The sequence below is a fragment of the Scomber japonicus genome, chromosome 6, assembly GCF_027409825.1.
Source record: "Scomber japonicus isolate fScoJap1 chromosome 6, fScoJap1.pri, whole genome shotgun sequence".
Classification (NCBI taxonomy): Eukaryota; Metazoa; Chordata; class Actinopteri; order Scombriformes; family Scombridae; genus Scomber; species Scomber japonicus.
Genome location: NC_070583.1, coordinates 14,666,771 through 14,680,964, shown reverse-complemented (window position 1 = coordinate 14,680,964; position 14,194 = coordinate 14,666,771). Strand labels below are relative to the sequence as shown.

Sequence of the window (14,194 nt, the reverse complement as noted above, 5' to 3'; positions counted from 1 at the left end):
AGAGGAACAAACATTTGGTCCTGAAGCATTCGAGCCAAGAATCGCAGATTTTAAAATATGTCAACACAGCAAGCGCAATGCCTTGCTTTCTGCCTTTTATTTCCAAATATTATCTTCAGCTCAAGGGTGACCATGTGGTCTGTGTTACTCACAGCTGATCCGCTCTCTCGCTTGCTGAGCGGGAACTGATAGCGCTGCTCTATAAACTATACACATGTCAGAATCACCCTAATGTTTATAATCTGTGGCTCCCCATAACCTATTAGCCACTCAAACCTTCAGTTTACTGTGGAAACCTTTCCTGAGCTGTGTTTCCATGAGGACCGCTAGGATAAAGATTAAGAGGGTGAATTTAAAAAAGAAACAAGTTTAAGTAGAGTCTGTCATTGAAGGATCTAAACAAATCTGTTTTCACTTGCTCTGATCCAATCCTTGAAACTTAGGCCTCACAATCATCCTCAGTTTCTGAGGAGTTCAAACAGAGAAAAGCGATCCTGCTGTGGTTAGCTGTGCACATGGAGGCAAAGTGTCTGTTAGAGCTTTCAGTGTGGTTCGAAAAGCTGAAGAGGAATGACTGGGACAGTGGGAAACTATATAACATAAACCACAATCTCTGGAGAGTGAGCTACAAAGCGAGGCACAGGCAGAAGAGTGGGAGGACTCCTGTGAGGAGGAACACTGGCTGGGACACTGAAATTTGGGCAAATGTACAGTGGTTCTGTAATCTCTATTCCTGATGGCACCCCACATAATTATAGCCCAGCGTAAATGCTCTATGAAGGCCATTCCTTGCTAAATTATGACTGTGTTTTTGATTCTCTTCTCCCTCCTGGCCTCATTCCCTCGCCCACAGCTGCAAAAGTGGGGGAAATAGTGAGCTTTTTTCATTAAAGGACCAGGAGGAAGAGTTTCAAATATTACCCCCAGGGAGAGCTCATTCAAAGTATACCTCTGCTTTGTTATTTTAGCAGGGCTTCAAAAAAAAGGCTTTAATCCCTTTAACGGTGCTCTGACTGGGTAAAAGATATAAAACCAGAGAGAAAGAGATAGGAAAGCTAAAAGACTCTCCAGTCAGGCTTGTGTAGTTTCTGTGCTGTGAACGGTCTTTAGGGAATTATGCACAAAATTTGCTCCAAATTACCATCAACGTCAAAGACTGTAACTGATCTTATGACAAAGTATTTAAAAGACTAGCTATTTGAAAGAAAAAGAAGGATTTACCGTATTGGGCGTATAAGGCAAGCCGTAGAATTTCTGCTGCATCTCCTTCAGGATTTCTGTGGTGGAGCGATTCTGAGGTGTGTCATGGTAGATCTGGTCCAAGACAGCATAGAAAATCTGCCCGAGAAGAATAATTAAAAAAAAACAAAGATTCTGCTAAATCAGTCCTGTACATACATGCTTAGAAAAACAGTCTGGAGATATTGTTGCAGTGAAATTTAGTCAAAGATTCCCTTTAAATAATATGTGCAAACAAATGTGTGATTTAACTGATATTTTTATATTAGCATCAACAACACATTTAATGCACATCTGTATTTAATTTTAGACAAAGACTAAGCTTCATCACCATTTGTCAAACTTTCAAAAAGGCACATAATCAAGGGCTGTGTGTGAAATCACTGCCTGTTTTTTTTCAAATGGTATGAGTCTGAATTGTGAGTGTGTGATTATATCCTAATATCGTCCTCTAGAAAATCCACAATGAGTAAAAAACTACTGACATGACATGTGCCCTACTTTTTGCTAATAATACCACAATGCAATAGGTTTCATTTTGTCGATGTGAAATTACAGATGTGTGGCTCCACAGCTGTCTGTGATGACTCAAAGTGATGATGATAAGGAAATGTTTGAAATCTCAATGGAGTCCTGACAATAAAGTCAACTAATGAGTGTAGTGAGTAGTGAAAGAAGGACTCGAACCCTACAAAAACGAAAAAGAAAGCAGATATGGTTTAATGATTCATCAGTACTCAGAAGTGATTTCACAAACACCAGGTTAGAGGGAAAGAAACACGAGACACTTCAACCACTAGTTGCTGTTGGTTGTTGTTTGTGATTAGTCCCATTTCTACATGCTTCATCCCCTCAAGACTGGGGGCTTTCCTGCTTGAAGATTGCTTCATTATCACTTAATACTTCACTGTCATGACTAAGAAACTCTGAAGCTAAAAATCACTAATGGCTCTCCTCCTTCATGATGACATTGTATTTGCTTTTTGCCAGCTGACATGAGTTGCAAAATGATCCTACAGTTTTGTTTTGATATAAGTGATGTATACACTGTAATGGTATACCTGCAGTTGGGTGTCTGCAGCTCCGCACACCTTCTTCGACTCACGCAGGCGAGCCACCATACTCTCAGGCAGAGGCTGAGAAGACAACCAAACAGATCTCATATTAATTTCATCTTTATATCCAAGTCTAAATTTTTGAAGGTTTTTATATTTCAAGTTTTTGACATTTGGCATGATGATAGCTGATGTAATACAATCATAACATCACAGCTAAAATAAAAAAACTATGTGTTAAAAGGCTTTAATATTGCCATAATTATGATGTGTGCATATTTTTCCAAACATTTATTTATTTTTAATTTTTGCATAAATCTGTCTTCATAATGGTGGCCCTAAATAAAACAGTATTTGTTCTCAGGGTTTAGTTGTACCTGTCCAGTTTCATAATGACGTGCGAACTGGCTGATGACTCGATAGTCCGTGGCAAAGTACTCCATGAGGATGGAAGGGACTTCAGCAAAGTCAGTCGCACATCTGGTTCCTACAGGAGCAACATCAGAGCTCAGGTTTAAGAAGAGAAATCTCAAAGGAAGTTATGACTCGGCTCATGTTTCCTGTTTGCGTTGACAACAGCTGACATATCACCTGCATATGTGCCTTCACACCAAGGCACATCTCATGAGGGCAATACATTAAAAACAAGAGTGTGGGAAAGTCAGGTGTTTATATTTCCCCAAAAAACAAACAATAACCACAAAGCACCCAGAACTGACATTTCCTGCATTTTCCTGCATTCCAGTAAATGTACTGGTAAGTGAATAATTCATCAAACATCTTTTTATCAAGCAAAAATGACGAAAACTCCTGCTTCTGTTTTTTAGGTCTAAAGGCGTTGAAGTTCTGCGCGGCTCCTGCAGTATTTAATAAACATAAACTCTGCATCTTGTCCTCATGCTCGATTCCAATTCATTTAGACTGCAATTATGTTATATATCATTTTGACGATGAACAGCAGTGCAGCTAAAATACAGACTTAACATACAGGGGATTATTATGAGAAATGAGCTTTCCGACACAAATTAAGTAGCACGTCTAAACATGTACAAAAATGGTGTCCACTTGAAAAAAAAACCCTCAAATTGTCAAATCCCACACAATCGTTAAGTTAATGGATGCAGTTATTAGTATGGAATATATGCTTTTAGGATCTTGAATTACTGGCAAAGATATCCATCAACTTTACCTGACAAGTTAAACAGGATCCAATGACAGCTTTGGTAGCAGAAGATAATCAGTAGCTCTCCCCAGGGCTTACACTTTAATTGGATTTTCAATCCCCCACACTGTAATGAATAACCTATAGCTCTGTGTCTGACAGCATACCTCTCACTTGTGACATTTGGGAAGTGCACAGCCATCATTTTCAAATACAGAGTTCATAAAGTATTCAGTAATCTCCCACACTGCTGAATTGTGATAACTTCACTAAATCATCTGCAAGCATAACTGAATGTCTGAATAATTCATGTGCACTGTAATGTCTTACTTTTTGGTCATTTGCCATTTCTGGGTAGACATACGTTCAAATAGAGCTTTCATACTGCACATGGTTAGAGTATCCAAGCGTCCACCTCACCTGTAACATGCTGGTAGCGAGTGCGTCCCAGCATGGAATGCATGGCGTGTCCCATCTCGTGGAAGAGATTCTCCATCATGCCGGGGGTGAGAAGGGTGGGTGCGCTCTTGGTGGGGTGGGGTAGGCTCAGCATCAGCACCACAACCGGCAGCTGGTACTGACCCGTTTCCTGGCACCAGCGGCCACCACGGATGGTGAAGTGACAATCCTGGGAGGAAGAGGAGGTGGTGGTGGGCCATGAAAGAGAGATTTATATTAAGAAAAATAATTGAATAAAAAACATTTTATAATTTTGTTTTGTGGTTATCATTACCCTATTGTGTTTAGATTCTATTACACTGATACATAACAAAGTCTTCTGCATTAAACTCAACTGGAAATAAGAAAAGTGTAGAGAAATATAACAAGATAAGCAAAATTCAAGCTCAGTTATTTCAGAGGAGAAAGCACCATGAGCCTGTGAAAAATGAGTAGATGAGTGTGTGTATGTGTGCGTGTGTGTGTGTGTGTGTGTGTGCACCTGATGAGGTTTATCTGTCCGGTGGAAAAAGTCACAGTAGATATATCCCAGTAATCCCTCTGTCTCATGTACCACAGCCTAAAATCATACACACAGACAAACATAAACACAGACAAACAGTATTTTAAATCTTTGATCTTTGAAATATAGATGTTTGCTTTACGTTTTCCCACAAGCTAGACAACTGCCTTTGTTTTAACGTGTGACATAAAACAGACCTCAATAGACAACACAGGCACATCAAAATACAATAAATATAAGAATGAGAGACGGACATCTCCTTATCACATAGAATAAGCACAGTCATAAACAGTTTGCAGTGCTGGGCGAGATCTACCAGTTTGCGGACGTCTTCACTCCAGACCTCTCCAGCACCCGGGTGTTCAGACATGAGGGAGACACCGTACAGCTGAGAGAAGAGGTTGTTCAGACCCTCCATACAGGCACCCAGAGACAGATAGGGACTGTACAGGCTGGGCTCGATATTATACCTGCCATAACAAAACAGAACTTATGAATGAAGGAGGCAGCCATTTTGAATCTTCAGAGTTATGATCTGCTACAGACAGTGAGGTAATGATAAGGTCAGGCTTTTTTTTTTTTAAACAAACCTTATTAAGATTCTTCATTACAAAAAAGATTTGCCAGACATTCCTACATTTAGTAGTTAGGTCGAATACTCAGCCCAGCTCTTCCATAATGTTTTTTATATTCCAGATATAAATATATATAATCTGTAATATGCAAGTGTATCAGCTGGATTTGGAACCTGTAACACTTAATAGATTTTTCAGACCAATTCAGTAATCCACGCAAACACACATTTAAATCATTGAATCTTCCAAGATTTAGACAAGAGAAGATTTTATCTGTGGAATAAGAACCATCCTACACAACCATGAAACACAACATTTTAATTAAGTTTATCTGATGAGACAAACTGCTTTAATTTTCTCTGTTGTGGCCTTCTCTCTTCTTTTTAACAGCTGCCTTATAGCAAATGACATGCATGTTTATTTTAAATATATATTCTTCAATGTTTTTTTGCTTTTTGTAGTAAAGTGAACTGAACTAACTGTGTTGTGTCACTCAGTAGAACATTTAATACCCCAATTTCAATCAGTACTACTGATTAAAAGCTTCAGTTCTTACAGTCTGTCTTCAGATAACACACAATCTACTTTAAACATAGCTAGAGTACATTATGTCTTGCTTTTACTAGAATGTGCTTAAAGGCTCTTCTTATTGCTGATTCAGCTCACATACTACGTATTTAACTTTGAAGGCAAGACAAAGAAAGAGAGACAATTACCCCCTCTGTTTAAATCAGACCCATATTTTGTGTAAATGCAGTGCTACAGGCTACTGAACAGTCTGCTGACCATCAGAGTGCACATGTGTGATTTCAACTGGTAGGGCAAAGCCACAAGACTGCCAAGACCTGTTTCTCTGCTGGGGCCACCCATGCTTAAAATGGATGCATTCACAGTGCTTTAAGGCATTTCAGATAAAGACCACCAAACTAAATGGTTGTTTAGCTTGAACACCACATCATATGTGTATTATCAGTGATGAATAACAGACTGCTGCTGAACAGCACAGCTACCAGATCTGACACACACACACACACACACACACACACACACACACACACACACACACACACACACACACACACACACACACACACACACACACACACACACACACACACACACACACACACACACACACACACACAATCTGTACCTCATTTCAATATGGTTTGAACACTCTCCAATTCAAATGGTTACTGATGCAAAAGCTGATAGACAGAAAATGATTGAGTGAGTGATTGAGAGAAAAAGCATGAGATAGTGACTAAAGGGACTGAGAGATTAACAGCTTGTGGGTGGGTGGGTCTGCGGGCGCGCGCATTTGTGTATGTGTGTGGTAGAGAACAGAAGCAGGTCTGGGGAAACTGCTTTTTAATGCAATCAGACTGCATCCTAAATTTCTTCAGGGATCTCCTGCCAACTTAGCAGAGCACAAACCACAGACGGTAGATGACCTTAAGTTTCCTCTGTTCAATAAGCAGCAGCATGAGAGAGGGGGGAGCGGGGGGGGGGGGGGGGAGGCAAGTCAACCAATACACTACTCCTCAAAATCAAGAATGAAAAGTTCTGGGAACAGTCACCAGCACATGGTAGCACTCACACACGCACAATCTGGTGGCTGGTTAAATTCAAAGGAGGCATGAGGGATCTGTAATGTAATAAAGATTTACTAAAACCTTCTCCAGAACGTTTGGCCTGTGATGTTACTAGTCTCTGGTGTGTACCAGGAAGGAAAAGTGCAGTTCATTAAGAATGGATGGATATCTGTAAAAAGATGGAGACACTCAAAGGAACTGATCACATCTCTCAAACTTAGAATATGGCAGCTTGAATTTTTAAGATTGAGTTGCTGAAGACAAAAACAATCGCTGTTTAAATGAGTTTCAGTAGCAACATCCAAACAGCTCTGAACGAAAGCAACATAAAAACAGCTGTTGGTAAGAGGTTTGCACCAATCTGACCGATATCAAGACCTCGGTTTGGATATCGACCGATACCATGTACTGATCAGATACCAGTGTTTAATTAAGAAGCTGTGCCTTACTGTGTGGAAGAGACTGGGATCAATCTTTTATGTGTAAGACAATATGGTGTAATGGTACCTGATTGACAATTGATCATATTGGCCAATTGTCACCAGTACCTGATCAAGCTCAGTATTGGACCGATATCCAATAGCAGTATCAGTGTATCTCTAGTTGGTAAGGGCCACAAATAACTAAAATGATAACGCGTTGATTAGTTTTTGGATTAACTGTTTAGTCTATAAGAGGTCAGAAAATTGTAAAAATGTCCTATCACAAGTTCAAAGAAGATGTTCCTAGATTGTTTGTTTTGTCCAGTGAACAGCCCAAAACTCAAAGCATATGAAATTTACATTTATACAAAACACAGAAAAGCAGCAAGTCATCTAATATTAGAAGGAACCCACAAATGTTTGACATCTCTGTAACAAATGACTCAAACAATTTCAAGATTTTTGTTGATTAGTTTCCGTAGACTAAATGCTTCAACACAAATGTTCGTCACTGTAAACAGATGAATGTTCATGTTGGCCAATATTATAAACTCACTCGAAAAAATAGTTTGTTGACGAACAGCATGTGCTCGCAGCAAACAACTGTATGAATTAAACAAAAAACTAAATCTGACTCTAGTGGAAGAGTTATTGAGAAAACAACTGGAAAAATATAGAAACTAAATATCAATACAAATACAACTGTCAGGCCTAAAAACAACCCAAGCAAGCAAATGAATTGCTAATTAAAATGATTATAAATAACATTCTTAATATGATTCCTCTAATAAAAAGGATAGGGCAAAATCTTCTTGAAACACATCATTTGTAAACACAGAGTGTAGGGAGTTAGTAGGTTAAACATGGTGATGGAAAAGGGCAAGAACACTACTAACACAGTCAGAGAAATAGTTTGAAATATGTCAAGTGTCAAATATATAGTAGTCAAATGATTTTGGAGCCCAAACTCATCTGGACACAGAGCTAAAACTAAAACAAATCCCCGAAGAGCATGAAACATTAATTATGCCAGGTTATATTGTCCTGAATCAGAAAAAAGTGTAAAAGAGAACGCTAACACAACACCCATGCTTCTCCCTTAACACCTTTTGTAACACCTGATACTTGTGGAAAAGCTGGGACGCAATAACAACTCGCACTGTGCTAGAATATGGAGTTACAAACATCTAAAAACCAGCACAAAGATACAGATTAAAATGACTTCATCAAATGACAAAAAGCTTAAAAAAAATGTTTCATAAGGAGCCAACTACTCACCTTTCAGCACGCAAGACACCACTGAGGAAGGGATGATCCCATGGCATGAGCTCCTGTGTAACAACAAACCATGTGTGTCTTCTACATGTAATGCCACATACAATGCACTAAAACAAACTAATTACAACAGCCTAAATCTAAAACTGATTATGAGTGAAATGTTTAATATTTACACTGATGTATAGTGTGATGTTGTGTAGTGGAGAAAAATATCCTCAGACATAAAAATGCACTTGTGAACAAAATATTACTCACAGAATTACGAGGGTTGAGTCTTTTCTTCATGTCCCTCATCATCTTGAAGTCTTTTGCTGTTCTGTGAGATAAAAAGAAAAACATAAAAAAAACTCATTAAGAGCTAATTGACTCGAGGCATTCAATCCAGTCTTTACCCACCTATACTTAAGTTAAGGTCAAGGGGGGCTAGAGCCTATCCCAGCATGCATTTGGCTGAAGGCAGGGGAACACCCTGGACAGGATGCCAGGCTAACAGGCTCACATTCATACCTGTGGGTAACTTAGAGTCTTAGGACCATGTGAATTGCATATATTTGGTGTGTTTAAGGAATCCCGAGCAGACAGAGTATACGTGCACAAACACAGTGAGAGCATGCAAACATCGCATTAAAGGAAATATCTAAAAGGAATACCTCAGGCTTTTTGACTGAGAATCAACACCTTACATGAACTCGTCAAATCACTTTTTCCCATAAGTACTCTCACACATCCCCCTCTCTCAGACAGCAAATCAGTGTAGTACAAATATTACTTATTGGGAGCTTAACAGCACAAATGTCTTAAACAATAATAAGGTCATGATGAGAACAATCATCTACATTTCCAAACTGAATACTGCATCTATACATTTTTGACATCTTTGAAACAAACTTTAAAGAAGAAACTGTACCTGTCTGACAGCTTGTCAGTTAACAACTGAAGAAAGCTCATCACTGTCTCTGCAAAGGACAAAAAAAAAGTAATGTTGCGTCATATAAAACTACCTGAGACTAGTTACCAAAGGCACAAAAAGAGCAGCTGAGAGAAATGATTTCTGTGGATTATATTTAAACTAAAATGTGTTTTTGGAGTTATTATTGGTAATGAATTAATCACCACTGAGTGCACTTAATCATTTCACTAAAATGTTTGTTTTATCACTTTCTTATGCAAGTCAGCCTTTTCACAACCTCTACATCAAACTGTGATACACCTATAGTACAGTCTAATGATGACTATACTATTACTGAGGGCAAGAGATGAATCAACCTGGTGTTTTGGCCATCGTTCCCTTCAGGGCTCTGTGTCCGTATGACTCGTATCCCACCAGTTTGGCCAGCTTGTATCTGCATTTCAGCAGCTCGTCCAGACACTCCATCAGATCTGCGTTTGGATAGAGGTAAATACGGTAGGCGATTTCTCGCACCTTAAAGTGGAAGACAAGACAGAGCAAAATTTCAAAAAGCAACATTTCAACAAGACTGTAAAATTTTAAATGAAAAATTACAACCAATGTAGTTATACAAATGACTGAGGCTGAGATATCTGCGGATGTAACCAATAATTTGTATTTACAATGATGTAAATTACTTTTTCTCTTATATGACTTTGACTGAATCTCTACTTAATATGTTAATGTCTCATACTACTGGACTGCAACTCTGGGTTGTGTTGTTACCCTCCTTTAGGAAAGAATAATATTCACCTTGGCAGTGATAGTTATATTAAGGTTAAACGGAATATATTCACCCCCAAAAATATCAGTTCTTACAGTTCTTAAAGAACTTGAAAGTATGTAAAGTTCTTATACAACATAATATAAGTATCAGAAAGTAGAGATGTCAATATTTAATTGATACACTGTCCATAAACATTTCCAACATTATTAAGGAAAAAACGGATTACTAATCAGGACAGGTTAGGATAGCAATAATTCCCAACTTGCTGTTGGAGCAAGCCCTATCACCTGTTATAAGGCGCCACCTGCTGGACAATGTGAAAAATGCAAACCAAATACAGTATGTACCAGGTCATCGGGAGAATCTGCATGTAGTCCTCCAACTTGAATGAAGCTTCCTTCATTTGCAAAGTGCATGTGTAGATGTTCAGGAATTGCAGACCTTGCAATTCTGTTGGACATGTGAGATCCAACCAGGAATTCATTGTTAAGATCCAACAGCTTCACGTGAAGAGCAACAGCCTGCTTCCTCTGCAGCGGAAAGAGCAAAGAATGCAGTAGATCAGTTAAACTGAAGAGGAGAGGATGTGTTATTGATGCTGTCGTTAGGTATTCTTGATCTGCTCACACTCATGTTTCACAGTCTACTGTGAAGCTGGAGCAATCACATGTAATGACCCACTCACCAATTTCTCATCAAGATGAATCCCACTGATTTCAAAGTCAAACATGAACAACTCTGCCACTCGCCTGGTAAGGTAGAAATAAAAGAATATTCAAACATCATTATCAACAACATAACTATGCAAAGCGCTAACTACAAATCCTACAGACGGGGAACAAATTAAAGGAAAAATCTGAATAAACATGTGAAGACATATACCAAATGTAGATGTTTCCATACAGGGTATAAGAGATCACTGAATGGTTTCATATGAGTATGAAAATAATGTGAGTCATACTATAGCCACAGTCACGAGATCCCACCCTACTGATCTAAATAAACACCTATGGGAGGTTGTGAAACTTAAGAAGGTGCCCTCCATCACCATCATCAAATCACCTAATGATGGAGTATCTTTTGGAGGAATTAATAGAGTTCAGACATTTGGAGCATCTATGACAGGAACCAATCAATCTGTTCAGGGGGCATGTAACTTACTGTAACACTGTATACTGATGTTCTGTACTCCTTTTATAGTTTCAACATGTATTACAGATGTACAAAGCCTACAGCTGTGCCACCGACAGCAGTAAATCTACCTTGTGTCAGGGTCCAGCTGAGCCACAACATCTGGGTTGTCCAGCAGATTCTTAAGGCTCTTGCACAGCTTCACATTTGTGTTCAGCCTGAAACATATAACCACCAAACCTGAACATCTGTCGAATATTACTCAAGATTTGTCTCAACTGAAGCAGTTGAGCAGTATCGTTTATGACAACACATTTTCTTATGCATTTCTTAAAACAAATCTTTAATGATGAGTGAATATGAATATGGGTTGCTTCTTACTTCTCTACAACTGTGCCAATCTCTACACAGGTCCTCTCTGCGGCCTCACGAAATGCTGGATCTGGATGTGCCACTTTCACAAAGTCTGCCTGCATATGGGGAGATAAATTACTCCTTACATACAGTACAGTTCAATGCAAAGTGTACAGTATTCAATTCAGTTGAAGAATACTTTATATGTCCCTCAAGGGGCAATGTGAGGCAAGCAAGTATACATTTACACATTAAAACAATCTATAAAATACAAATATGACAATGTAAGAAAGAGTTTAAATACACATGGGGTAATGGCAGTAGCCCAAGCTGTAGCTGGTCAAGAATATCCAGCACCACTTCTGCCACATACTATGTCAGAAGCATCAAAACTGTCAACGTGCAAGTATGTTTATTAGTTTATATACAGGGTAAACTGACTGAGTATGAAGCACAGTTTTAGCTACAGCTGGAGAGGATTAACTGTTATGGTTGCACATGCAAATAAATCATAATGTAGGTTAATACAACAACTGACAAAAGTTACATTTTTGCCCAGTTGCTTACAAAGCTTGAGAACATCGTTGAGTGTTGAACTCACCAGATCAGCCACTTTACACAAACCATCAGACAGCTGGTCAAAAGCTGCGACAGTCTCAACACCTGGAGCATGGGAACAAGCTCTTTCCACAAGGAGTTTTGTGTTTTTAAGAGCTGCTTCTGTGGCAACCTGGAAACCTGCAGGACAATTTAGCTCTGGTACTCCAAACAGACCCTGCACACACACAGGTTACCATCAGTTATAGTGGTGTTTATCATTTCACTGAGGCTGTGTTGCAAACTGAAGAGACATTTAAAACATATACAAACCTTGTGTTTTTCTAGCAGCTCCAGTCTCCTGTGAGGTTTGGTGTTAAAAGCAGCTCCAACAGGTGACCATGTTGTGACATTTCTCCGCACATGCGTCCACAAACTCCTGTGCTTTACAAGGTAAAGCAACCTTTTACACGAAGACATTGTGTACTAAGTGCTGCTGTATGTCTGTCCTCTTGTATTGAGCTAATGTCTACTGAAGGCTGACAGAGGACATGCTAAACTTTAGCTGCACTGTTAGCCTGTTTGGACAAATCTGAACGAATGTAAATGACTCATATATTGTTAAATAGCGTTAATATATTCTCAACCTTTCTCTTGAGGAGAATTAAAGGCTAACTGTGTTTCTTTAGTTATGTATGAAGCGTACCTGTCAGCTCACACTACAGCTCACATGTTAGCTTACTAACTGATACCAAACACTGTTACGGCAGGGTATTTTCGTGAAAAAAGCAATATATAAATAATAATTGAAGAAAACTGTCTTCATAGCAGATAAACCCTCATGGTATTGTGTGTATTGTTCGAAATGGTGTTGTATTTTTCTAATGTCCCTGAAGAACAAGAATAAAAAAATAATACAACTCAAATCTGTCGAAAGTGCGACAAGCTACAGACAATCAGTTCCCTCCTGTACGTGATGTCGTCACACGGAATTGACGGTGGGTCCTTTCTTTAAAAAAAAAAAAAACATCCATTCACAAAAACAAGGTCATGTTGTATGTGGGTGATATATGAATCAATAAGTCAATCAATCAATCAACTGTAAAATATATTCAGTAATGGCTCAAAATATTTGTGTCATATTTGGTTGTTCATCCATGAATCAGTCAGTGATTCAATTCACAAAAACTATAATGCAGCAAATTAAAATAAAGTATTTTAAAATTTGGAAGCCACACTTCACTTTTCTCTCAGAAAGAGGGAACATTGATACCAAACTCATGTCCTTGGTTTATGGCTGGATTACCAGCCACCAAAGCTTTCTAACTACTTTGGGGTCCTGGGCTCTTAGGGGCTCACATACCCCGGGTTCATTATGTGGAAATTAGTTTGTAATACACAGTTATCATAAACTAAAATGGAGACTGATTTGTGACCCTCATATTTGCACCAAGTAGAGGTTGGTACATTATCTTTGAAGTAGGGTTGCCAACCGTCCCGCATTGGCCGGGACATCTCGTATATTGGGTGATTTTGATTTTGACAGCTCCTGCCCCGAATTTCAGTCACAGGCAGCTTTGCTTGTCAATAGTTGGCCATTGTACATGTAACGTGCCCAAACCACCAAACTCACGTAACATCGTTAGAAGATACAGTTGTTGTTGTTGTTGTTGTTGTTGTTGTTGGGGGCGGGTGTTTGATTAACTGTGCGAGTGAACCTGAGCGTTGACTCGAGTGTGACACTGTTAAAATGAACGGACCTGAACCTCTCTCTCTCTCTCTCTCTCTCAAAAAAACAAAAAAACAACAAAAAAAACAATGCAGCTACAACAGACAATGGGAAGGGTTAGGGTCAGGACTTCTACCTGGCTGCACAGAAGGATAATAAACTGTTGGAATCAGTCAAAAGTAACAAGGTAACAAGAAATATCCATGGAAGAAGAAGCCCTAGAGATGGTGAGTCTTCTTTTGCTTTGTTATTTAAATTTATTGTTATTGCTTATTCATAAAACATTTGTTTCTGTCATTTACTGCAAGGTAAGGGAAGGTCCATGAGACAGCCCAAATGAGGATTGCAACAGAAACAGAGAGGCAGACAACAAAGACACAGGCAACTGATGATTACAACAGAAAGACAGACAAGAAAGAATAATAGACTCAGACAACAGAATAAAGCCCAACAGAAACTGGTCCAGACAACACATGAAAT

General features: G+C 38.9%; 1 protein-coding gene across 1 annotated transcript in view; it reads right to left on the bottom strand.

The window, feature by feature from the left end:
- The window catches only part of LOC128360840 (mitochondrial intermediate peptidase-like), a 30,202-nt gene extending 17,493 nt beyond the window's left edge, over positions 1 to 12,709 (bottom strand). The window contains exons 1-16 of the mRNA XM_053321361.1: positions 12,319 to 12,709; positions 12,050 to 12,223; positions 11,476 to 11,564; positions 11,226 to 11,312; positions 10,649 to 10,712; positions 10,311 to 10,493; positions 9,554 to 9,710; positions 9,195 to 9,243; positions 8,543 to 8,603; positions 8,288 to 8,340; positions 4,734 to 4,887; positions 4,397 to 4,474; positions 3,877 to 4,084; positions 2,672 to 2,781; positions 2,301 to 2,375; positions 1,222 to 1,338 (exon numbers count right to left, since the gene is read on the bottom strand). Of these exons, the coding sequence (XP_053177336.1) occupies positions 1,222 to 1,338; positions 2,301 to 2,375; positions 2,672 to 2,781; positions 3,877 to 4,084; positions 4,397 to 4,474; positions 4,734 to 4,887; positions 8,288 to 8,340; positions 8,543 to 8,603; positions 9,195 to 9,243; positions 9,554 to 9,710; positions 10,311 to 10,493; positions 10,649 to 10,712; positions 11,226 to 11,312; positions 11,476 to 11,564; positions 12,050 to 12,223; positions 12,319 to 12,465 (1,806 nt within the window). The 5' untranslated portion in view covers positions 12,466 to 12,709. The remainder of the gene's footprint in view (positions 1 to 1,221; positions 1,339 to 2,300; positions 2,376 to 2,671; positions 2,782 to 3,876; positions 4,085 to 4,396; positions 4,475 to 4,733; positions 4,888 to 8,287; positions 8,341 to 8,542; positions 8,604 to 9,194; positions 9,244 to 9,553; positions 9,711 to 10,310; positions 10,494 to 10,648; positions 10,713 to 11,225; positions 11,313 to 11,475; positions 11,565 to 12,049; positions 12,224 to 12,318) is intronic.
- Positions 12,710 to 14,194: the final 1,485 nt, after the last annotated feature.